The 24414-nt window shown below is 48.9% G+C and overlaps 2 protein-coding genes, 1 long non-coding RNA gene and 1 other non-coding gene across 5 annotated transcripts in view; 1 reads left to right on the top strand and 3 right to left on the bottom strand.

Moving 5' to 3' along the window:
- CLCN5 (chloride voltage-gated channel 5) overlaps window positions 1-1335 on the bottom strand; it is a 29900-nt gene extending 28565 nt beyond the window's left edge. The window contains exon 1 of one of the 2 annotated variants that reach the window (XM_077308834.1): window positions 1203-1335. The gene's annotated coding sequence lies outside the window, so the exon portion shown is untranslated. The remainder of the gene's footprint in view (window positions 1-1202) is intronic. The other variant, XM_077308832.1, reaches the window with a different exon arrangement.
- LOC143823035 (uncharacterized) lies at window positions 601-2819 on the top strand. The gene is made up of 3 exons (XR_013226360.1): window positions 601-779; window positions 1197-1330; window positions 2202-2819. It is a non-coding gene; the product is annotated as an uncharacterized LOC143823035 (long non-coding RNA).
- A 13215-nt stretch (window positions 2820-16034) lies between these two features.
- Window positions 16035-21977, bottom strand: LOC143822802 (regulator of cell cycle RGCC-like). The gene is made up of 5 exons (XM_077308395.1): window positions 21887-21977; window positions 19057-19215; window positions 18211-18291; window positions 17695-17757; window positions 16035-17189 (listed from the first exon to the last, which is right to left on the bottom strand). The coding sequence occupies exons 1-5, from the start codon at window positions 21918-21920 to the stop codon at window positions 17182-17184; spliced, it is 345 nt and encodes a 114-aa protein (XP_077164510.1). The 5' UTR covers window positions 21921-21977; the 3' UTR covers window positions 16035-17181.
- Window positions 21978-24225: 2248 nt separating this feature from the next.
- TRNAE-UUC (transfer RNA glutamic acid (anticodon UUC)) lies at window positions 24226-24297 on the bottom strand. The gene has a single exon. It is a non-coding gene; the product is annotated as a tRNA-Glu (tRNA).
- Between the last annotated feature and the right edge of the window lie 117 nt (window positions 24298-24414).

The following is a 24414-nucleotide window of genomic DNA, read 5'->3' on the forward strand; positions in this document are numbered from 1 at the left end:
ACACTGCTTGAGTATGTAGAGGGAGAATGGGAAGCTCAAGAGGTGCCCCAAGAGTGGGCCTGGAAACGGACAGAATCACTTCAAACTCTCAAAGCTCCAAGAACAAAACAGAGGGAAAATTCTATCAGACTCTAGCTTTCACATCTGTTTCTTCCAGGTTCCTTTTTTGTTATTTTTCTTGGCCAAATCTTTGTGCTGTCAAGTGACTCTACGGGGGAACTGGCATATAAGACTGTTTATTTCTATTTAAATCAGACACCTGCCTGATACTACAGAAATAAATCAGACATAGCAAAAGACTTTGACAAAACAACAACAGAACTCCGGGAATTCCAAATTATCTTTGATATATCACTTCCATGATCAATCTCCACATGTCTGGGTTAGAAACATTAAAATGCCGACAATCTAACATTTAAAAACTATCTGGGTTTACTGAGAGAAAACCAGGGGGCTGGGTTAATGAGGGACCTGGAAATTACTTTTTTCCCCAGGGGAAAAAAGTCTACAATCCATGGAAACTTGAGGAAACAGGAAATTAAGAGTGGATCAAGGTGCGTTCAGCATCCTGGTTCCTACAGGAGCCAACCCAAGGGGATTTACAAGGCAGCTACAAAGGCTGCAAATCTCCCTGCCCTTCATAACCAGCGTCCTAAGGCAGACTGCCCCTGACTTGGCGGCTTTACTTGGCTCCGGCAGCCCACAGCTACTTAGGCAATGCTCCTTCCTGAACTTGTTTCCCCGTGAAAGTACTTCTTCTTGGGCTGTAGCACTGAAGGGTGAGTCTGCAGAAATCTTGCTCCGCAGGCTTGTCAAGGAAGCCTATGGAGGGGCGAGGGGAACACGGCCGGCACGTGGGGAGGGGATTCACAGCCACCCCCCATGCCCACCCGACTGGGATCTCATGGGACTGAAGGCTGCCCTTGTCTCCCTGGGGGTCTCTGGGCGACCACAGAGGGCGGAGGGAGCTGGGGGGGGGCTGGGGCGGCCTGCGGGAGCATTGCCCCGGCCATGCAAGGTGGGGGGGGGCTCCTGGGCGGACAGGTGAGGGCGGGGGGGGGGGGCTTGGGTGTCCGGCAGATCCGGGGAGGGTGGGGGGCTTCCTGCAATCCCTGCGGGGCAGTCCTGGGTGGGGCCTCCCTCTCGACAGGCCTGCTCTTGCGCCTGATCCCCCCTCTTTCCGCGCCCTCCCCCAGGCTCACCTCAGCGGGCGGGCGGGCGGCCACCTGCGAGTCGAGGGCGGCGCCATTCACACGTCCGCCGAGACCATCATGTGATTCCAGCGGCCACCTCCGAGACTCTTTTGTGAGTGCGCGTAAGGCTTTCAGAGGTGAGCGCAGGCGCAGTGCGCAACGCGTGCCATGGCCGCCATCTTTAGCTCGGGCTGCCAGTTGGGGCGCGCGCTTCTTCTTCCCTCGGGCGACTTAGGAAGGGCGGTCCTGGCTGAGCTCGGGGTCGGGGCTGGGTGAATAAAGTTTTGCCCTCCGCTTTGTTTTCCGCATCACCGACGGAAGGCACCTTTCCCAGCAGGTGAAGCTTCCTCACTGTGAAGTTTAGCCTGATGAACTTCAGCCTGGGTTCATTATGCACACGTTGGATAATGCGCTCTCGGCGCACTTTAGAAATAGATTGTCCTGTTCTGCGCAGGAAAATGCAGCTGCAGCAGCACAATGAAAGTGTGTTATCTAACGTGTGCAGAAGAGGGCCAAGTCGTCAAAGGATTCGACCGGAAAGAAACCAATTTCCCGCCCCCCTTAGGGAGAATTTGTAGTCGACCTTCCTATCCCGCCCAGTTGCGGAATCTGGTGGAGGTCATCTATTTATTTAGATAATTTTATCCCACTATCATATTAGCTCGGAGGTGGAGTTATGGATGGAGGGGATTATGCCTTGTTGTATATAAAGCAAATTATAAAATAAAGATAAAATAAAACCTTTTGTTTGCACTTGGCCTTTGGCAACCTTCTTAGATGGTTAGGGCAGAAGAGGTTGGAGGTTATTCCTGAAACTGGCCTGTTAAGGAATTTAGATGGTTTCAAAAGTAAGCAGGAGCTGTGTGTCATTTTGAAGCTTTGCGACATATTATTCCAGAATTAACTTTCCTGTAGCCGAGCCCATTTCCTCATTCATAGTAACTTGATCCAGTCGGTTCCAGAGACTTCTCACCAATGTTTCCCTGCTCTCTTTTTTGTCCTCTGCAGGGCCTGCTGCTGGTCCAGAATACAGGAGATTCACAACTACCTGCCCACCCACAGTGACCCCAGTTCCATGCCCTAATGATGCCCCCCACCCCCCAAAAAAGAAAACCAGAATCCCCGGCCAGTCTGGCTTGGAGGAAATTTGTCTCCTGTCCCCAAAGTGGTGATCAGCATTTCCCTGGGCATGCAAGAAAGGGCCACAAGAGCCACACATGGACACAATCCCTTCTGCCCAGCCACTCACAATCTGCCTAAATTCACAGAATCAGCATTTCTGTGTGGTGGTGATCTAGCCTCTGCTTAAAAACTTCCAAGGAAGGAGAATCCACCACTTCCCGAGGAAGGAGGTGTTGGTCTGAAGCTTTGTTGGTCTTAAAGGTGCCAATGAACTCAAACTTTGTTCTCCATCTGAAAAAGTCCCAGAAACCTAATGCGGACAGTCTTTCAATTATCATAAGACTTCTTACTCCCTTTTTGCCACAACTGACTAATAATCCCTCTGGGCTTTTGTTAACTGTATTCTTTCCGACTTCCTTTTATTTCTCCTGATTATTGCATATGCTTTGATGTGAGCTGCCTTGAACGTCTGTGGTCAAAGTGACCTATAAATGCTTAAACTAATTGCAGGACTGTTGGTTTAGCTGGCTCTTGACTGAAGAGGAGAAGGCATTCTGTCCCCCCCTGCCATATTTTCACAGAATAATATAATTTGGGGGTGGGGGGGCGTCTCTAGATGGTTGTCTAGGATTCCTTGCAATGCCACGTCTGACTTGAGCTCTTCCATCCACTAGGACTGCAATCCTTTTGTTGGGCTCTGTGTGCGATTTCTGCGCAAGCTTAAAGGAAAGGAATGCTGGGAGGATTTGCTGCTGCGGACACTATTATTCAGGTTCTGTGTTTGACAAGCTTCCAGCTGATTCATGGCCAGGATGATTGGATGCTGACTGGCTAGCCTCCAGCGCCCCCTGCTGCTCACCGTGATGTGTGGCGAAAAAGGGAAGCCGAACGCATTAAACTTGCCCAGAAATGCACGAGACTCAGAGCATTTCCACACCTTTTAAATATAGTGTAACACTTACCTTATGAAGTCGTTATATTCTGGCCCCTCCACATGACATCACCAACATCCAGCGTCTGGGCAGTGACCAGCCGGCTACATCCTTCATTTTAAAACACGAATCCCAAAAAGTGGATTCACCAACATATTTAGTGCTACCTAATGGAGAGCATTAGGTAATGAATGAAACTCAAATACTTTGGCCACCTCATGAGAAGGAAGGACTCCCTGCAAAAGAGCCTAATGCTGGGAGCGATTGAGGGTAAAAAAAGAAGGGGAAGACAAAGAATGAGGTGGCTGGATGGAGTCACTGAAGCAGTTGGTGCAAACTTAAATGTACTCCGGGGAATGGTAGAGGACAGGAAGGCCTAGAGAATCATTGTCCATGGGGCTGCGATGGGTCGGACATGACTGCATCTAACAACAACAAAAATGGAGAGCAGCCAGCTGGCCACTAGCCAAAGACAGGTATGGAGGCTCAAAAGCATGAAAGGCACCTGCCTCATACCACCCTTGCTCCCATCCCCTCTTCTGGGGATGGGAACATCATTTTTAAAATGTCTGACATCTGAAAATGCCCCTGCCACCTGCATCAAGCGAACTCCGCAGAGTATGTGTGCATGTGCATGCATGCAGGGGAGGGGAAACAGCGGCAGTGAGCCCTCAATGGGTAGCATGTGTGTGTGCACTCATGTCCGCACGCACAAGGGGGGAGGCAGCGGCAGCAGAAGGGAGTTTATTCTTTCAGCTGAATTGCCTGGAGCAACAGATAGGCATTCAGTCATACAGGCAAAGGCAAAACATTTTTTTCCAGAAGTTGTAGCACAAAACATGCTTCTCTAAGCTCCCCCCCCCAAAAAAAAAATCAGGAACAAGATTTATTTTTAAAAGAAGCAAGCATCATGATTCCATAAGCGCTGGCAATAAAGACGCACTATGCATTTATGATTAGATAGACAGACCCACAACAGCTGGAATGGCCAATAATCTTTTTTGCATTCAAGTTGGTAGCCATGTTGGTTTGAGGAAGCAGAACAAATTTAGAGTCCCGGGGCACTTTTAAGACCAACCAAGTTTTATTCTAGGCATGAGATTTCCCACGCTTCTTCAGATACAATGTCATGAGAAGGAAGGAATCAATTCAAACTGATAGGAAGAGTGTGGTGTTACTGACACACTCTACCTATAGCAAAATTTGAGTCCAATTAGACCTTTAAGACCGACAAAGGTGCTATTGGACTCAAATTTTGTTGTGTTACTTCAGACCTACATGGCTACCCACAACTCTAGAAGTTTGAACTGATTCCTTCCATCCCATGACATTGTATCTGAAGAAGTGTGCCTGCACAGGAAAGCTCACACTTTAGACCAACATGGCTACCCACTTGAATCTCCCTTTATAGGGAGAATGTGAGTGTATAAATTAGCATACAGCATAATGAAATTGGTGAATAGATTCTAGAGATAAATAGGAAAAAACAGCAATTTGGATTTGTGTTCCCTTGAGATTGAATTGCATGGGAAACATTTGACATACAATAAATATGCCCACATTAATAGAATAACGGGCAATTAGATAATCAATTGCGGACAGCAGTTAGCTGAGACATTGTCCTTCTGCCCTCCGCCTGTCCTCTCAAGGCTGAAAGCATCTTGGGGGATCAACTTCTTTGAAGCAGAGCGTTTGGCTGTCACTGTTTGCAGACCAGAGAAAAGCACATATGTAGATACCATTCCAAACGACACTGCATTATACTAGTCATAGTTACATTGCAATCTACTTGTTCAAATAAATTATTCCAATAAAGAGATAAATTAAAATACAGAGGACACTTGGCCTTTCTGAGGGGTTGTCGAGAATGCAGGTTAGCATATGTAGTGAAGTTAAGAAACCAATATCTTTCTTAAATTACAGTACAGTCTACTTGTTCAAATCAATTATATTCCAAATAAGAGATAAATTAAAATACCGAGGACATAAGGTCTTTTTGAGGGTTTGTTAAGAATGTGAGAGACCGACATGTAGCCTCTAGATGGCGCCAGACGGACTTATTTCCTCCGCTGAGGCTCCAGGGCTGTTTTCGGCCACGTCATTGACTTTGGTTTCTGGGAGGGAAGAGGCCTCTCTTGGCAAAGCCAGCAACTGGCAGTGCCACGCGGCAATCTTTGGTGCCTGCGCCACAGCAAGTGCCAGCCAATCACTCTCCTCCTTGAGAAGTGCTTCACGCTGACACATGCAGGGTTCCCTGGGCTTCATGTTCCGTTTCTTCTTGCACAGGTGCTCATAGCTCATCCTTTGGAGCAAGAAGAAGAAGAGTTTATTTTTATATGCTTCTTTTCTCTACCCAGAGGAGGCTCAAAGCGGCTTCCAACTACCTTCCCTTTCCTCTCCCCACCACAGTCATCCTGTGAGGGAGGTGAGGCTGAGAGAGCCCTGATATTCCTGCTCAGTCAGAACAGCTCTATCAGTGCTGTGGCCAGCCCAAGGTCATCCAGCTGGCTGCATGTGGGGAGCGGGGAAACAAACCCAGCTTGCCAGATTAGAAGTTGATGTCCTAATCACTACACCAAGCTGGCAGTGTTTCAGTCCTTCTCTGGGATTACGACTGGAGACAATGGTGTCATAGTCTGTACACTGTCAGGCTACAATCCAAATTCTGAGGATAATTAAGCTATCTGGACAACAAGGGTCTAGAACACGGAAAGAACTAAGTTCCATGTACTGTTTTCTAAGTTCTATGTAAACTGCCCTGAGCCTCAGGGGAGGGCGGTATATAAATACAATAAATAAATAAAATAAATAAATCCACACACAACACACTCCTCTTCATTGACACTAGTGAAATACTTCTGGGTAACTGCACTGGATTCTCCTAGTCAGGGAAATCCCAAGGTGCCTCCCATTTAGGTAGCAACTAGACCCAGCTTAGCTGTGCCATGTTCAAGAAATCATCCCTTGACATTTCCATAGCTGAGGAATGGCGTAAATGCAGTGTGCCCCAAAACTAGAGGGTGACCATGGACTGCACATCACAGCTGGAGAATTCATATGCACCTTTCTAGAGTACAAAATATGTCAATGAAGTGTTTTCTGTTCCATGGAAGTCTTACTCACCAAGATTTGTAACTTTCCTGGCAGCAGGCAGGCTAGTAATAATGACTTAGAATCAAGGGGCTGAAATCAGCATCCTCCTATTGACTACATCATTAAGAACTACACTGACCAACTATGCAACCGCTGCCTTTGGCAACTGGGGATACGAAGGCTCTCAGAAGCTTTGTTGTGCCTCTGTTGTGGAATTGGGGAACCAGCATGCTGACAGCTGGGCTGGTTCTCCCTGGTCCATTTTTCCTCCAGTCTTTCAGTGACCCCTCTACAGGCATTCTGTGGTGAGCCTGGCCCAGGAAAGGCCCTGTCATGTGTCTCCCTGCATGTTTGCATTGGCTCTTTTCAATCCCTAGGCTGCTCTCACAATGAGAACATTTCCACACAACGTTTAACTTTAGCCTACTTTTCTGTAGCTGATACCCATTTGGTGCCCTATCTCTGGCAGATAAAACGGTTGTTTACTCCCATTTAAAAGCCAGAAAGCTTCCAAGATATCTCACTTCTCTTTTAATTTCGTTTTGTCTAGGCTAGATACTCCTCTGTTCTTCCATCCATTTCATATACAAGTCTATTACTCAGACAGCTTTTTCCTGCATCCTCTCCTACCTGTGACAGGATCCGGCTTAAACTCAGCACCTGATTCCTACAGCGGCATGATTGGCATGCCACCATATCCCAAAAGACAGGAGTGAGGTTTGTTGATGTGGAAACAGATCTACTGGTGCCGCTCCTGAAATGGATATCCTATGGGGGTGATGTCCATTGTCCTGCCCCAGGGGGCATGCCAGTAGATGGAGGCTGGCCAGGCCTTGCTGTGCCAGTACCACCACTGCTGCCCGTCTCCTACAGCCAGTCCTGCTGTCAGGAGTGCAGGGCCAGCCTCGGAAGGTGGGTGGTGGAGGCAATAGCGGCAGCACAGTGAGCGGGGTTCAGTGCCAGGCCTCACCAGCCCACGTGGCACACATTCATTCTGCAGCTGTGGAAGATGGGTGGCAAAGCAGTGGCTGGCGAGGCCCAGTGCTGGACTCCACTTGCTGTGCCACCTCTGGGCCTGCCTGTTGTCACGTGTTTTTATTATTCCAGAGAGATAACTGTGTTAGTTTGTTGTGGCAAACTGAACAGGAGAGCAATGGTGTCTTAACAATGAGTATTTCCACAGATGCTTTGATGAGTCAGAGCTCGCTTCATCAGATGCCATGAGGTGTACGGTCTGTTTATATATAAAGTTGCAAAAAACAGAAAGGGGACTAACTCGGTTTCCCTGTTGGCTAGCAGAATCTCTCAGGCAGTGCTTCCTGTAGCCTCATTGAAGTGGGGGGGCTGGGCAGGAGAAAGTTTGCAAGCCTTTCACCCTCCTCCCTTGACTAATCTTCTTTTTGTAGGAAACCCACTAACAATCATGTCCTCATTCAAAATTCCCCACAGCAGCTGTTTAAAGAGAACTCTGGGTCATGTGACTCTGAGGCATCTGCCCCAGCACTTTCCTTTGACTCTGTTTACATGTTACTGAGAAGCAACTTTGCAAAGGGGAAATACCGAAATAGAAACAGTCTGACATGTGGGGAAAGGGGAAATGTCATCCTCGCTCATACCTGTTTGCTCACTACCTCTCCATGGGGGACTTGCCGGTCTAGAGCAATACAGAGATCATCAGCCCCAGCCACTTTGAGAAATGACTGGTTTTACACTGTAGTGGGTAAATTGTTAGGCTGGTTTTTGGAACCCTAAGTTTGAATTGCTGCTCACTGAGTGAAGCTCACTTGATGACCATGAGCCAGGCATTCTCTCTCAGCCTGATTTTCTTCACAGGGGGATAGTGATGAGCAAAAAGTGGACAAGGATATACTAGTAACTTTTTTTTAGTAACTTTTATCTGGTAACTTCATTTATTCTCCACTTTTCTTTTCCCAAAGTGGCTTACGTTGTTCTCCTCTCCTCCATTTTATCCTCAAAACAACAACCCTGTGAGGTAGGTTAGGCTGAGTGTATGTGAATGGCCCAGGGTCACCCAGCAAGCTTCTATGGTAGAATAGGGACTTAAATCTAGGTCTCCAATGTCCTAGACCACCACTCTATCCACTATACTCTAGTGGCTATTATATAAGCATCCCTGGGAGAGAACAGTTGCATACCAATAATAAACATAAAATAAATTCAAAGCTTAATGTGAAATGACTGAGAAAATTCACTGTCACATGGTATGATGGTGGCTACTATGAGCAAGCTTCTATGGTAGAATAGGGACTTAAATCTAGGTCTCCAATGTCCTAGACCACCACTCTATCCACTATACTCTAGTGGCTATTATATAAGCATCCCTGGGAGAGAACAGTTGCATACCAATAATAAACATAAAATAAATTCAAAGCTTAATGTGAAATGACTGAGAAAATTCACTGTCACATGGTATGATGGTGGCTACTATGACAGACCCCTCTACAGACTTCCCCAATCTGAGGTAAAATTATATCTCCAAAATAAAACGTTCCCCAGGCTGTCCAGTCCTTCAGACACTGTGTAGAACAGCTTTCAGTAAACTCAGTTCACTATCTAAAGTTTCTCAGAGCAGATGGTCAGTTAGGGTTCAAGCCAGACTTGAATTAATTCCCTCCAGCACACTCCCCCTCAGCTGTTGCTGGCCAATCAAGAGCGCTCAGAGCAGCCTATCACTCTTGCTCTAATGAATATTTTTAACCCTCCCCTTACTTTTGCTGTTACTTGGACACTTGGAGCTCAACTTTCAAAGTGCTGTCCATCATAGCCACTAGTTCAAATGTCTTTTTAAAAGGGTTCTTTAGACAGATGTATAGAAAAGGGGACCCAGGCCAGGATAGTTATTCAGGCAAGTCCATACATCCAGGCAGTCGACCTCTAAATAGCAGGTGTTGGAGACAACAACAGGCACGTGGTTGCTGTCTATGAAGCCTGCTTGGAGACTTCCCAGAGCATCTGGGCAGCTGTTGGATGCAGGATGCTGATGGAGATTGGCCTTTGACTTAAGCTGTCCAGACAGGAATTTTCAAGGGCAAAACAGATTTCCCCCTGCTCTTTAAGAGTGCCAATTTCAGAATTTGCACAATGAAAATATGCTTGTTTATGTCTGCAACATGCATATGTATGGCAGCTGTCTGGTTATTAGCAAATCTGTCTGACCCTATTCGCAAAAGAGGTTGGTGACTTTTGCCCTGGTCCCAGCAGAAATTCAACTGCTGCAAGTGAAATGGCTTAGGCAGGAAGATCCTTCTAGCCAGTCTCAGCCACTGTCTTTCCTAGAATTCTCTGCATATAGCAGCCACTTATGTGCAGACATTTCACGTACAAAGATTCCCTGTGGTTGTCTTTCCATGCCAGGAAAGTCTATCACCAGTTGAATCTCTGTCTGCTGTATCATTGTAAGAGGCACAGGAGCAACCCTCTTAAGAGGTAAGAGTTCTCTGCATCTCCATGACAACTGGGTTGCCTTTGAAGGGTGCTATCCTGCCCCCCCCCCACACACACACACACTGGAGAACAAGAGGCCCCTGTCTTCTGGCTTTTCTGGTGCGTGCTTCCAACCATTTGTGGGGAGAAATGAGCAGCTTAAAAGTGGTGGAGACTACCAAGAGCTCAAAAGGGGAGAGGGATGCCCCCCTCATATCCTCCTCTCCCTCCTCCCCACCACAATTGCTTTGTGCATCCTTAAGACTGATTCCCAGGGTCTGTTTCAGCTTCCCTTGCACAATGGTAGCCAAACAATGCAGGGAAGTGACCCAGCAGGATAAGGGGACAGGATGCAAATCCAGAACAGGGCAGGCTGTACAGAGACAACATCGGCATCCCTGGATGCTTCAGAGGTGAAGTCATTCTCTTGCAAAGATGGAGGAAAAGAGTAAGAAAACTCTCTCCCGTATGTACATGGTGGCCTTTGAACATCGCATGCGCAGGAGATGCAGGGGTGCCATGCATAGAGCCCTTCTGGAAGAGGTGCAGATTGCCAGATGCAAAGATCCTATGAAAAGGGAGGTTGTGTTAAGCAAGTGGATCCCAAGTGAAGGCTGTGCTTGAAGTGATAATCTGGACCAAGAGGGGGAGAGAAAGAGCAGATTGGTAGAGGAGAGAAAGAGGGCCTTCCAGGTGCGCATACCTTTTTGTAAGTCAATAATTGACACAAGTCTGAATTAGGCCCAAACTTTAAAATGTCAGAGTTTAAAACTGTCAGGCGGGGTTTGTGCAGATACAGCCAAGACCATTGGGATCCTTCTTTTGGGGGCCCTGATCCTGATCCTTTAGACTAGAGAACAGCTGTCCAGGTAAGAAAGAACGTCAGGGTCTTCAGGGAACATGACCTCCTAGAGATGTGTGTGTGTTGTTGTTGTTTTTTTCAATGGACTTCACAGGAATATTCCAGCCGTAAAGGTAAAGGTATCCCCTGTGCAAGCACTGAGTCATGTCTGACCCTTGGGGTGACGCCCTCCAGCGTTTTCATGGCAGACTCAATATGGGGTGGTTTGCCATTCCCTACCCCAGTCATTACCGTTTACCCCCCAGCAAGCTGGGTACTCATTTTACCAACCTCGGAAGGATGGAAGGCTGAGTCAACCTTGAGCCGGCTGCTGGGATTGAACTCCCAGCCTCATGGGCAAAGCTTTCAGACAACATTTCTGCTGGCTTACCACTCTGCGCCACAAGAGGCTCTTTATTCCAGCCATACTGCTGTGCAATACACACAAGCCTCCTGTTTACTATATTTTCTTCTACCAGATGACATAATCAATACTGAGATACATAACACTGTCACATCTGTGATCCTCATTGTCTGGCCATAACCCAGACAACCCTTTGCTTGTTATAACCTTCAAATGCAGCAGGGTGCAGACGGCAGACACAGCGGCGTACCCAGTGTCAGCAGTCCCTGAGTTTGCAGTGGCTGGAGAAATGGGACTGCTGTCTGCACATATGAAGCCACCTAACTGGGAGGGCCCATACTAAACTGATTGATTGATAACTGGAAGGGCCCCCAAAAGCCTGCCTGCTGTCCAGCTAGCCATTACAGCTCTACTACTTGTGGTCATGATGTAGGATGCTCTTGTGGGATTCCCCTGCTGCCTTGTGGCACTTGTCATCTGGGAGGCAGCAAATGCTGAGGGAGAAAGAAACTCTGACACTCATTAAGCCTAGAGAAAAGGGAAAGACGGCTGCAGTTTCTCTTCCCGTTCCCAGACAAGTAAGAGAAGTGGCTTCTTCTGGATAATTCTGAGAGGATCTGCTCGCTTCCCCCAAACAGCAGGAGAGGAGCCTGTCTCAGACAATCGCTTCCTGAAGGCACGTAGCACCTCCAAGCTCGACTGGAAGGTCACTGAAGTGACGTGTAGTTTCCCCCCTTGCAACATGTCTGGTTGACTTTCCCCCTTCCTTGAACAGCAGGAGGTTCAAGGAAGAAAGAGAACTACACATTGGGTGATTAGGTAAAAGGTGAACATGGGTGCTAACAATAGGAGTGGGTGAGCAGGGATTGTGGAGTTGCAGAAGAAGTGCCCAGGTCCACCACGCTAGACCTCAAACCACATCTCTTTGGTCTTCCCGAATGCCACAAATGGAGATTTCCCCAAGATGTCTTGAACACATTCTCCTGCAATAGGGAGGCTATATCGCAAGATGGCTCTGGATGAGGTCCAGTCTACTGGCTTCGCAGTGCTAATGGTCGGCAGCCAAGACTCTCTCTTCTATGCTCGGGAGGGGAGCATGACACACCATGACATCAACCTGGTCAGGTTCTCCCGAGAGATGTTGCTGAGAAAGCTGAACTGCTGGAGTCGGAGAGGCACACCAAACAGAACACACACTGCAAGCGACACTCAGCCTGGCCCTTTGATGTGGGGCTGGCCCCACAGCATCCTTTATGGGGTAACGCTGGGGATATAAGTCACCAAATCTTTCACGAAATGACAGCCTTTCTCTCTTGAAGCTCCTAAATGAGCAGCAGTCCCACTCGTAGTTTTCATTCTTTTCTTGCTCTTGAGTGGGGAATGCCAAAACAATCATTTCAGCAAGCCAATGATTCACTGGGTGGGTTTTGCACATTTGCAAGATCGCTGCACATAGACCTCTCAGCGGTGTCTACTCAGTACCTTTTCAGCACTGTCTGATCAGAGACTGGGACCTGGGGGGCCATTTGTTCTCCCTGGAGGGGCCTCTGTTTGCAGAAGCTTCATAGCACGTCTGTGGCTGGGGGTGCTTTCCCCAAGACCTGGCAATGCAAAGACAGGTTCAAAAACAACAACAGACCTTTATCTGCTGCTAAACTCCCGCATGTTAGGCACAGATGCCCACTGGAGGAAAAGATGATGGCAAGCCCCCAGGTAGCCACTTCCTTCCTGACATGCTTGCAAGGCACGAGGGAGCAAAGAGCAAGACAGCAATCAGCCTAGAAACAGACACACAATAACATACAAAGACAGGGAGGGGAGGGAAAACATTAATGATGTTCTACCCAGCAACCAAGTACTGCATGGAGCAAGCACAGGCTGTTGTGGCATCCACGTTGTCTGTCTCCTCCTCCCCCCCCCCCACAGGCACACAAGGGATTGTAATGTTGTACCCCTGGAATGGAGAATGGACAATGAAGGAGAAACAGCACGGCCAATAGTCCAGCACCGTGTAAGATGGCACACCGGAGTTGTAGAAGAACCGTGTGTGATCAGCAGCAGCAGCAGCCCAAACCAAGGTCAGTGTCATGAAAGCTTGCTGGAACAACAAGAGAGAGTGGTAGAAAGTGCAGAGCAAACAGAGCAAACCTATTCTTTTCGCCTTCTTTGCCTTCTTCATCTGGGTACTTCAGAAAGGTCATCTTTGCTGACCTGCAGGGCCTCCCCTGCCTTTAAGGGGGACTGTGGCTCAGTGGTACAGCAGCTGTTTGGCATGCTGAAGGTCCCAGTTTCAGTCCCCAGCGGTAGGTAATGTGAATGACCTGAAAGAGTCATTGCCAGTCTAAGTATACATTACCTATCTACCTTTCTGTTTTTTTATTTATACCCCTCCACCTCTCAAGGACTCATGGAGGATTACAATAAAACCATAAAACTCCTTAAGAACTCATAATAACAAGACCCTCAACAGATCACAAGAATGGCAGAAACTGTCTACCTCCCCCCCAAAAGCCATCTTAGGTGGGGTGCCCACCTGATGGAACGAGCTCCCGGAAAAGCTGAGGGCCGTACTGGAGCTTTCACGGTTCCGCAGGCCTGCAAGATGGAGCTCTTCTGCCAGGCCTTTGGGTGAGACCAGGGTTTAAGATCAACCGGGCTCCTCTATGGGATCAGGTACCTGCAAGTGCCTTTGGCCCCCAAATGGGTCACTACAGAGACTTTCACCGTCTCCTTGCAGTCAGACCCCTGCAGGCCAAAGCAGCTCCCACCCCACCCTGTGGGTGCTTCCCCCATCTTTCGGCACTGTGAGTAATGGTCAGAGAGTGGGCTGGTCCTTGCCAGGTTTGGAGTTTCAGAGTATTTATAACCTTGGTGGTTGCTTGGCAATGGTTCCGCTCACGTTGCGCTTCGTGTGAGCAGCAGATGCCTTGTGGAAAGGCTGACAGCATCCATGGCGGTGGAGGGAGGAAGTGGCTAACCTCACCAGCTCTGCTGAACAGGCAGAACTCTGAGCCCAGCAGGGAAAGGCCCTTTCCAGGCCAGAAGAAAGGCCTCTTCTCCCTCCTCAGATTTCAGGCACAAGCACCAAGGCTCATCAACTGCCTCTTCTCCATGGCCGTGCACTCTTCCAGCCCACAGGCTGTAGAAGTCAGAGTGTAGGACTTGGGCTTGGGACACCCAGGTTCAAATCCCCGCTGAAGCTCAATGCTACTGGATGATCATGGGCCAGCCATGCTCTCTCGTTCTAACCTACCTCACAGGGTTATGAAGATCCAATGGCAGTAGTGAGAACAATGTTATAAGTCACTTCAGTTCCCATGAGCGTTAGTTTCTATACAAATAACGTCTCAAAAGATAAAACACTGCTGCCTCTTTAGCCTTGGAGTTTCCTCCCTACTGTGCATGTTGCTCCTCTTTCATGTCACACCCCTCGGCTCCTGGGGCTTCCTTGACCTCTACCTTGGACCTTCACTGCCATTTTCCCACCTGGACCTTTCTCTCTCCAGCCTTGCTGTGACCCTGATGTCAGGGGCACGAAGTTCCAGGTAGCTCCCAGTTTTGTCATGGAATTACAGCTGAGCTCCAGATTGCAGAAATGAGTTCCTCAGGAAAAAAGGGCAGTTTTGGAGGGCCTTGAACCTCTGTTGGACATCTCATCCAGACTGCCTCAGTTCCTTTTGGTAAACAATCCTCTATTCACTATCTAAACTGAACATTTTATTTAGCAAGATGCAAAGAATTCATTTGAACGTATGGAAGAACTGCCCTAGGACCAGTGGGAACGGACTGTGGATTCTCTTTCACTGCCGTTCCCCCATCTCAAACTGCGTTTCAAATTCCCCTTTCAAAAGAAGCCTGCAAAGTGTCCTTCTTTCTCATATTCAAATTATTTTGCTAGGCAGGACTAAAGAAACCTTAGAGATCCTTGTATCTGTGTTGTCTGTGACTGAACCCTTAGTGACAGAGAGGAGACGCCTGCATGCAGTTTATGCACCAAGTGGCTGTTGGGAAGGGGGCCATTCAGTCCTGGGCACTGCCTGCTGATGCACCAGGGTCACATCAGCCTGCAGCGGGCCATGGGGAGTGTCAACACTAATCCTGGGACTCTTTGAAGACACCACTTGAGTGGAGATTCTCCACTCTTTGCTTCAGCCCTTCTTCACTGGGTTCCTTCCTGGCCTGAAATGAAAGCCAAGGAAGGGAGGGGATGGGTGGAGCCCCCACTTTGAAACCGGCCTTCCAGGAAGCTTCTTTGGCAGCATTTAAACTAATCTATTTTAGACTTTGGGCCCTCTCCATTGTTTGTTTTTGTCATGTCTACTTTTATTGATGCTCTCCATTTGTTACTTGACCCTATGCCTTTCTGAACTTCTGCAGCCAAGCAAATAGCAGATTTTATAAACAGAATAATACAGCCTCTTAACTTAATAGCTGCTCTGCTAGCCCGTTCAACAAAAGACTGCAAAGGAGTCCAACCACTGGCAGCAGGCAGGGCTGGGAGGGGCCCTCGGCATTGCCCATAGAACGTCACCCAGGGAAGTCCTCTGGAGGCCCAAATGGCATGGGACACTTTGCCCGTGATTGCCAGGACCAATTTAGAATGAGCTTTCGTGTGCACACATTGTCCCTTGTATCTGAGGAAGTATGCCTGTACATGAAAGCTCACGCCATGAATAAAACTCTGTTGGTCTTACAGGTGACCCTGGACTCTGAATCGGTTCTGCTGCTTCAGACCAACATGGCTACCCCCCTGAATCTAACTTCATGATTGCCTGGGTGAGGAGACTTTTGCCTAACTGTGCAAGTTCCCTGGGGCAACTCAACATAGAATTCAGATTGAGCATATGGTATAGTGGGAGGGGGGAGAAAGGGTTCCAGCCCCCCCCCCCCTTACATGCAATTTCATAAAATGGCCCTGCACACCACCCACACACAGCTGCAAATCCATGATCTGACCCCACGCTAAACATAATGTGCTGTAAAATCCACTTTCAAAAGCTATGTTTGCCCCCTACCAGCCCTCCTTGTAGAAGCCGGATACAATGTCTGCAAGAGCTCCATTTATTTAAATAACTACAGATAGAAATATAGTTTACAATATTTACAACAAAATATAACCACAGACAAAGAAACCTCAGCCCTGTCCAACAACAGACGAACAAGGGTGCATCAAGAGGTGTACGCTGCTTCGATCATCTTTCTCGGTCCTTCTCAAAGGGACCCAATTCCTACATGGCATGATTCCTCCAGGTACATAAAACCTACACCCTCTATTGCAGTGGTTCTCAACCTTCCTAATGCAGCAACCCCCTTTGGCAGAACACCCTCGGCGACCCAAAGAGTCCAGCTTAGATCAGCCTCTGGGGGAAGCTTTAGAAACGGGTCTGGCATTTGGTCTCCATAACTCTGCCTGCCAAAAAAACCTCTGCAACGGTGCAGCGGCAGAGACCCCTGGGGAAAAGGGTCTATCGACCCCCATAGGGGTCACAACCCCCAGGTTGAGAACCGCTGCTCTATTGAGGAGAATGGAGAAGCCCCAGTATAGGATAGCTTCAGGTGTGCTTTGGAACCCACCCAACATTAAGTGATTTTGCAAGCAACTCCTAGTGGTTTGGCTGGGGTGCGGAGTAGAGCAAATGAATCTGAGGACTAGGCAACCCACTTCCATGCTTGTAGAGACCATTCAAGGACAGGTTTAAGGCTGCCTTGGAGCTCCTTTCTGAAGAAAATTGGCACTTCTCTTCCCCTTACTGCCTTCTTTGGCTTTGCAACTTTCTCCTCTAACTACACTAGAAAAGGACTGTTGTTCATTGTCATGTGCCAGTTCAGGTTTTAAAATAATGCACATTTAAAAATAGTCCTCTTCCAAAGCAGATGACCGAGTGGTAGGAGTTCCTTTCTCTTCCTGCTTTCACTGCTGGGTTTGAAGACTGGGCTTTTTACTTATGATCAAGCAGTCCAAATGCCAAGCCAGACAGGCCACAGAATTGTCTTCCAGTTCCTTTTCTTTTAGAAGGGAAGGTGGATTTGTTGCGGAAGAAGCACCAGAAGACTGGCAAGGTGAACTTCAGTGGTTCTTCAGGGCTGGAAGTCTGGCGCTACAGCAGGCCAGGATAGTTCCTTTTGTTCTGCCCACTCTGGATAAAGGTGCAACAGGCAAATACATCAGCCAGGAACAAGGGACATGGCCACTCACATCTCTGCAGAAAAACAAGAAAAGTTAGACACATGACAGAATAAGTGTGACATCTCTTAATTGACATGCCTGCCTTGTAGAACTTTAGCACCTACAGCAGCCTTCTGGGTCACAGCAAATTTCTAGTCAGGATTCACAATTGCCCACTCAAATGCCAAAAATCATACCAGAAGGCAAAAGCAGGGCAAGTCGCAGACAAGGGATGAGAGAGTTCCCTTCAGTGCAGATAATGTTAGTGAAATGCAACATTTGATGCAAACAACCCAGGTTTGTCAGGTTTTATGCAAAGCTCCTCAAAACTTGCCTGATGATTTTTTAAAAAGCATTCTTTCAATAGCATTAAACCGATACAATTGCCCTGCAGCCTCAATAATTCTGCTGCTCTCAGTTCTACGCTGGGTAACTCTGAGCAAACAATGACAAGCAGGAGCAAGTCCAGCTGAAGAAGACAGGGAATCTTCAGTGCAGCAGAGTGCCAGGCCCTGCTCTGGTAACTTCTTCATAGGTACCTTTCAGGACTCTGTCTAGGTCTGCGATGAAGTCTTCCAGCTCTTGGGTGTCTCCGAGTTTGGCTAGGACATAAAGGAGAACAGAGTGGTCAGCTTTTCACATTCCCCCTCCCTCCACCAATCTGAAACAAAGACAACAAGCTTGCAACATTTCAAATCTGAAAGGCAACGTTTAGGATGGGGTGGGGAGAGATCCCTGCATATTTAATCTTAGTGGTAGTACATATTTGAGGCAAAAAAGGAATGTTAAAACCCCCTTCAATTGCCTTTGGTCTGGCTAAGGCAGCAAGGAAATGTGTTCAGCACAGAGACAGTTCTGTGCCAGTCCTAGCTGCTTAAGTGGCCATAATGAAAGCTCTGTCGTAACTGAGGATTGCCCAAGGCTTGGAGCCAGACCCACCAAAATACAGGCCAGGAGTCCATCCCCTCCCAAGTCCGGTACAGGGCTGCCCCTGTCACTTTTAAATCTGGTTTCTAGCCCCGCCCTTCTCAGCACAACCTGTCCCTTGGCCTTACCGGTAGAACAGGCCATGGCAGTGGGAGTGTTGAGATCTTCTTCACTGGTGCTCAGGCTGCTCCCAGGAGACATGCTGTTGCCTGTAGGAAGATGATGATGGATGAGATCTCCGTAGCACCTGGTTTTTGTGCTGGGTGGACCATCCTTTCTGAAGTGCAGTGAACTGTGGTCCCCTCAACTGCCTGCTGCCCCCATACAGGCAAATGCAACCACTATGGCTTCCCATTACCATAAATGAGCACCGACAGAACACAAGGAGCTCTACCAAAACCAGGAATTCTACCCAGTCGGTTCACCAAGCCTGCCATCAGGGTTAGACGGAAGGCCAAGAAGAGGCAGAGGGAAAGGGAGAGGTGGGGAGAAAGAGCCTAATTAGGGAGGGGAAGAAGGAAAGAAATGACAGACATTAGCAGGAATATCCCTATACATGTGTACCCAAGCAGATAACAAGATGGCAGTGACTGAATTTGTACCAGCAGCTACATGCTTTAGACCAGGGGTAGTCACTCTGTGGCCCTCCAGATGTCCGTGGACTACAATTCCCATGAGCCCCTGCCAGCAAATGATGGCAGGGGCTCATGGGAATTGTAGTCCATGGACATCTGAAGGGCCGCATTTTGAATACCCCTGCCTTAGACAGCCTCTGCTCTTCAGCCTCAGCGATAGCAAAGACTGGCACAAGGCAGTGGAAACAGCCCTGGTCATAACTGCAGATTCACTTAGAGATCTTCAAGCTCTCCAAGGACACCCCCGCAAAGCCAGAGGGTGGTGAGCAGAAGGAAAGAAACCACCTGCCTTTCCCCAGCCACCCACCCACCCAGAGAACCGGCTCAGGTCACACTCACCCTCTGAGTCATCGATGCCACTGTCATACAGGCTGGGCGGAACCCTCCTCTTCAGCTCCTCCAGATGCTGCTCGTAGTGAGAAGCTTCCCCCTTGTCAAAGTCCTGAAGCACCTGGTCAAACTCCAGCAGGAAGTCATCCAGGTAGCCAGTGGGCAGCTCTGCAGAGGGGCAGACAAGTGGTGTGAACCCACCGGCACTGTTCAGAAGGGCTTGCAATGCAGTTGTCGGAGGTGGGAATTCAGGTTTTATTTTATTCTGGGCATTTTTCATTTGTGATTTGTAAGCCTCCTGGTGCCAAAAGCAAAGGGGGGCTATAAATGTTTTAATAAAGAAAATACTGGCCCACAAGCACCACCTCCGCCCACCTTTGCTGCAATTACTTTGAAATCACATACAGCAAGGGCACTGAAGGAGGGTGAAGGGCCCTTCACATGTCCCCTTATGCACCCTGGGACTACAAATGCTTCCAAAGTGATAGCAACTGAATGCACATCCCCACTATAAAAAGGAGCCTGGCGATGCTTAACATAATCTCCTAAGCATGATGCATACTTGATGCACCCCATGAATGCAGACTTTAGCCCCTTTAGGTGTTGTTCTCTAGGAGGAAGAACAAAATTATTTTGGCTGCCCCCCTCATTGGAATCCACTTGTGTGCTTCCAAAAGTTATCTTGGTAAACCAGCTTGGTGTAGTGGTTAACAGCAGTGGCCTCTAATCTGGGCTTTGATCCCCCACTCTTCCACGTGCAGCCAGCTGGATGACTTTGGGCCAATCTTATTAGAGCTCTTCTCACAGAGCAGTTCTGTCAGAACTCTCTTAGCCCAACCTACCTCCCAGGGTGTTTTTTGTGGGGAGAGGAAGGGAAAGGTATTTATAATCTGCTTTGAGACTCCTTTGGGTAGTGAAAAGTGGAGTATAAAAACCAGCTCTTCTTCCTCATCTAGTTGACCTGTCTTGAAAACATAACCCTGAACTAAGCTGTCCGTTGGCCTCTTGTGTTCTCTTTGGAGTTCCCGTATTTTGCTGTGACTTCTAAGCAGCCAAGGTGAGACTCAAGCAAGAATATCCTAAATGCGCCAGGTCAACCGAGAGCAAAGTCCAGCTGAAGTCTTTGTGTCTCCAAAAGGGAATCTGCTCCAGCAATTTATAGAAATCCAAGGAGCCCAATGCAAGCTGGTGCCCAACTCACTTTAGACTCCAGAGGTCAGTCAAGCCCAGCCCAGGAAAATCAAGTAGTCTGACCAGGCACCTAGAACAGGACTCCCCAGCCTGGCTGAACCTGTGGCCACTTTGAAACATAGCAGAGTGGCAGAGCTGCTAGCACACAATGACTGCCACGAGGGCTAGGCCCAGTCTCAAAAGGTGTGGAGGTTTCAAGGCAAGCAAATGCCACCAAATGGGTGCTCCCTGCATTCCCCATAAGGGGCATCTCCCACTCCTGGGAATGGGAGAAAGGCCACACTGGTGGGTGTTTTTAGAAAGCCACAAACAGCCACCAGAATGCAGCCATGGACACTATGTTGGCTGGGGGACCTGCTTTGTCAGTAGTAGCAGGAAAGGGGCAAAGACTTCAGCCTGCTGCTGTTGACAGAGTTCCATTACAAAGCCCACCTGACAGGTTCTGTAGAGCCAGACTGGCAGCAGGCTCCTTCTGCAAGAGGCCCGCAGAAGGCCCAGGACTTGTGCTCCACTCCCCTGAGCCAAGCTCTCCCTTTGGCCACACCAAGGCTTGGGCTAAGGAGCTCCCACACCCAGAGGGCCTGGAAAACACTCAGGTCTGCAGACATGAAGGGGGAGAGAGGGCAGCCCTTGGCCCTAATTGCCAGCTAGATGACTAAGAGGTTCTTTGCAGTGGGAGCCCTGCACCTTAGAAGAAGCGTCCTGACTCCTGCCCTTTCCACTGCTAGCTTGGGTGTCTGCGCTGCACCGGAGAGGACCCACCCTCAGCAAGAGGGCTTTCCGTGCTCACTTCCCAAGGAGGGGGCATCTGGATGCCTGCACAGCATTCGGGCCTTCGGGCTGCAGCCTGGCCCCCCCGGATCCCCCCCCCCAAGCAGCTGGTGGCATGAGGCTGCTTTTTCCTTCTGCTTCAACAATACCCAGCCACGGGCACAGGAGGAGACACCCGGGAAAAGCGAACCATTCCCACCAGCTGGGAAGCCTGGGAGATTCTCTGCCGGCAATCTAGTGAGCCCCGTGGGAAGCAGGCAGACTTTCCTGTCTGGCCACCAGATAGCCCCGGGCGGCCGGCCATGTGTCCGGGTCTCTCTCACAGTCTCTTTAGAGGGGTGCCCTCCCCCATGTCAGAGGGCAACGACCCAGGGGCTCGGAGGTGCCCTTCCGAAGGGCCGCTTTCCCGGAGCCGCAACCGACCACTCCGTAGCCCTTCCCAGGAGGCGGCCGAAACAGAACTCGACGGGAAGCGCGGAATAGCCGGTGGAGCCCGCAAAGCGGCTTCTACGACTGCACGGGGGGATCGCGGCGTCCAGCGCCCGCGCCCCCTCCTCGGGAGACATCGGTTTGCGTGCCCGTCCTCTCCGCCGAGGCAACCGCCCGGAGCGCGGCGAGGTCTAAGATCCCCAGGTTCATCATGCCAGGAGGAGGACGGGTGAGACTCTCAGGGGCCCACAAGATTCCTGGCCTTTAGGGGGGAGCGCGGCGAGACCGAGCAGGCTTTCAGCGAACCTGCCACGCACGCAGCGCAGCCCAGCAGCGCCTGGCTGCGCCATCTCCCATGCACACCCACTCAGCGGAAGGGATCGGCATCAGCGCCAAATAAGCAAGCCAAAGCGGTGACTAGTTTTGCGCGGCGGGAGGCACCACTGACCTGCTGCTGAGCTGCTCTCTGCCCCTCCGTCCATTCTGCGTCGTCGCGAGCCAACCCAGCACTGATCTGCCCAAGGGGTCCGCGCGCGATAAGTTTTGTTCTGCAGGCCGCGCCCCTTCCGCGGCTAGCTCCGCCAATCGCTGGACGCGGTGGGCGTGGCTTGCCCGGGAACTGTCACAGCGCCACGCGCTTTAAGCTACTACGGCGTTTGGGCAACTCTCCAAAAACAATATATAAAGAATCAAAACGGCGGTGAAAAAATACAAAAACTCCTCCCCCAACATCTGAGCAGTTGGAAGTTGGAACCAGTATGGAATATAATAAACGACTGGTGATGGAAGAAAACCAGAGGGTCGGTCACTCAGTGGCTCCGGATAGTTCTAACACCAAATTCTGGAAGGGGGGGGGGGGATGATCTGTTCTCAGTCCCGGGTACTAATAACATTTGGCTTTGGCAAACGAATGTGATTGAAGTTGGGTATTTGCTTACAGAGGATGTAGCCTCTTTTAAAGGCACACACAATACCTTTATTGGCATATAGCAGATTAGCAAGATAAAGAAAGATACTCAAGATACATCAGTCAGTTTAAATTTAAAAACCGAAGACAGAAATTCAGCCATAATAAAAGTGACATCGCCATCCTTATCACTCCATAAAAACTGGCAGATCAGGTCTCTTGAATGCTTTCTCCATTTTGGTATATATATAAAAGGAATCATGTGCCTTCGCCGGACAATGAACAAGGGTCTTTGAAAGGCATAGCTGCCTTTAAAAGACAGGTGAGACAGACATGTAGAGGAGCAGCTACTAGCCCTGGCAGCTGAGGGAGCCCCCACGTTCAGAGGCAGTGTCCCTCAGAAGGCCAGGGGTCGGAGGCAATAGCTCTTGTTGGCCCTCCAGATATATTGGTCGGCTCCGGCAGGGCTCTTTTGAATGTATAGAACCAACGGTCATAAACAGGGGTAGCCAACCTGTGGTCCTCCAGGTGTTCATGGACTACAATTCCCATGAGTCCCTGCCAGCAAATATTCATGGACTAAAATTCCCATGAGCCCCTGCCAGCAAATGCTGGCAGGGGCTCATGGGAATTGTAGTCCATGAACATCTAGAGGACCACAGATTGACTACCTCTGGTCATAAACACCCCTGTTCGGCTGAATTAGGTTCTCTGCTGGGACCAAACCCAACTTGCACCACTCAAAGAGCCAGCAACCCCTGCTGCTACTTGTGAACAAGAGCTGGAGCTTCTCTAATTCACACGGGTTGCTTCAGGCAGGAGCTTGTCTGCCAGTCCCTTACTGCCAGTGCAAATGTCGCACCAGTTTTTTTACTCCCTTCATTGCCAGTCCCACATGCATTGAAAAGACACAAGACTGTTGAGATGGGATTGTTGTTTCATCCATTCAAAAGCCAGGGGGTGCATTGAAGTCGGAATCCTAAGCAGTTTTACTCAGAATCCTCCCCAGGTGGGGCCTCCTCCCAAGAAAGCGATATCATGATTCCACAGAAGTGCCTTTCTCTTTTTCAGTCTTACTCTCCAAATGGGGGAGATGGACTTAAAAAAAAAGATGGCCCCGGGGGAATATAGAGACATACCTCTCAATTTTAATATAGTGCATGCTTTTCAAAGTGCAGTGTAAGAATATCTCTCCTGCAAGCAGCTTGAGTCTAATGACACCTTTAAGACCAACAAAGTTTTATTCAAGGTATAAGCTTCCATGTGCAAGCTCACCATTAGGTATTTTCCTCAACCATTACATGTGTGTGTGTGTGTGGGGGGGGGGTTGTTGGTTGCCAGGAAGAGCTGCTTAGAGTCAAGATACTCTTAGAGTCAAGATACATATCTATTTGTTAATGCTATCTATTTGTATGCTAATTTGCTGCCATTCACAGATTTCAGTTGAGTCTAGCTAGTCCTTCCTGACAAATAGCATCTCCCCTGCCTCTTTGTCCTATATGCAAAGGCTGAGGAAATTTCGTTTCAGTGTATTTGGAGAAGTGTACGTGCACACGAAAGCGTATACCTTGAATAAAATGTTGTTGGTCTTAAAGGAGAACAGGACTAAATTTTTTTCCACCGCTGCCTTAAACCAACACGGCCACCTTCTGAATCCGTCGCGAATAGTACAACACCACCTCCTGGTGGTAAAAAGCCGCTGAGACTGCGTTGTGTTCTTCTTTTGGAAGTATATGCGCATTTAGTTAAGATTCTGCGATACTTTTTTTAAAAGATTGGGAAATGATTCCAATGTCGGTAGGTTAAATTGAAATGTGTTGGGATATGGCAAATACAAATAAGTTTCGTTGAGAAAACGTTTGAGAATAAAAAGCTACAACTTCCCATACCGGGAGTCGAACCCGGGCCGCCTGGGTGAAAACCAGGAATCCTAACCGCTAGACCATATGGGAGGCCATAGAAATGTTCGATATTTTAGTTCTCTTCTTGTTCGCTTTTTGTTGTGTGTTTCGTTGATTTACATACAGAAAATACGAGGACTTTAGCGAAAAGATCCTAATTGTACAGGC

The sequence above is a fragment of the Paroedura picta genome, chromosome 13 (assembly GCF_049243985.1).
Source record: "Paroedura picta isolate Pp20150507F chromosome 13, Ppicta_v3.0, whole genome shotgun sequence".
Lineage (NCBI taxonomy): Eukaryota > Metazoa > Chordata > Lepidosauria > Squamata > Gekkonidae > Paroedura > Paroedura picta.

What these genes read in the sequence shown, in the direction of transcription:
- LOC143822802 (XM_077308395.1), bottom strand. Translation starts at nt 21,920, where the DNA reads ATGGACGGAGGGGCAGAGAGCAGCTCAGCAGCAG. An exon ending in AGAGAGCAGCTCAGCAGCAG is followed by an intron (nt 19,216 to 21,886) that starts GTCAGTGGTGCC and finishes GCCCCTCTGCAG; the next exon opens with AGCTGCCCACTGGCTACCTG. An exon ending in TGGCATCGATGACTCAGAGG is followed by an intron (nt 18,292 to 19,056) that starts GTGAGTGTGACC and finishes ATCTTCCTACAG; the next exon opens with GCAACAGCATGTCTCCTGGG.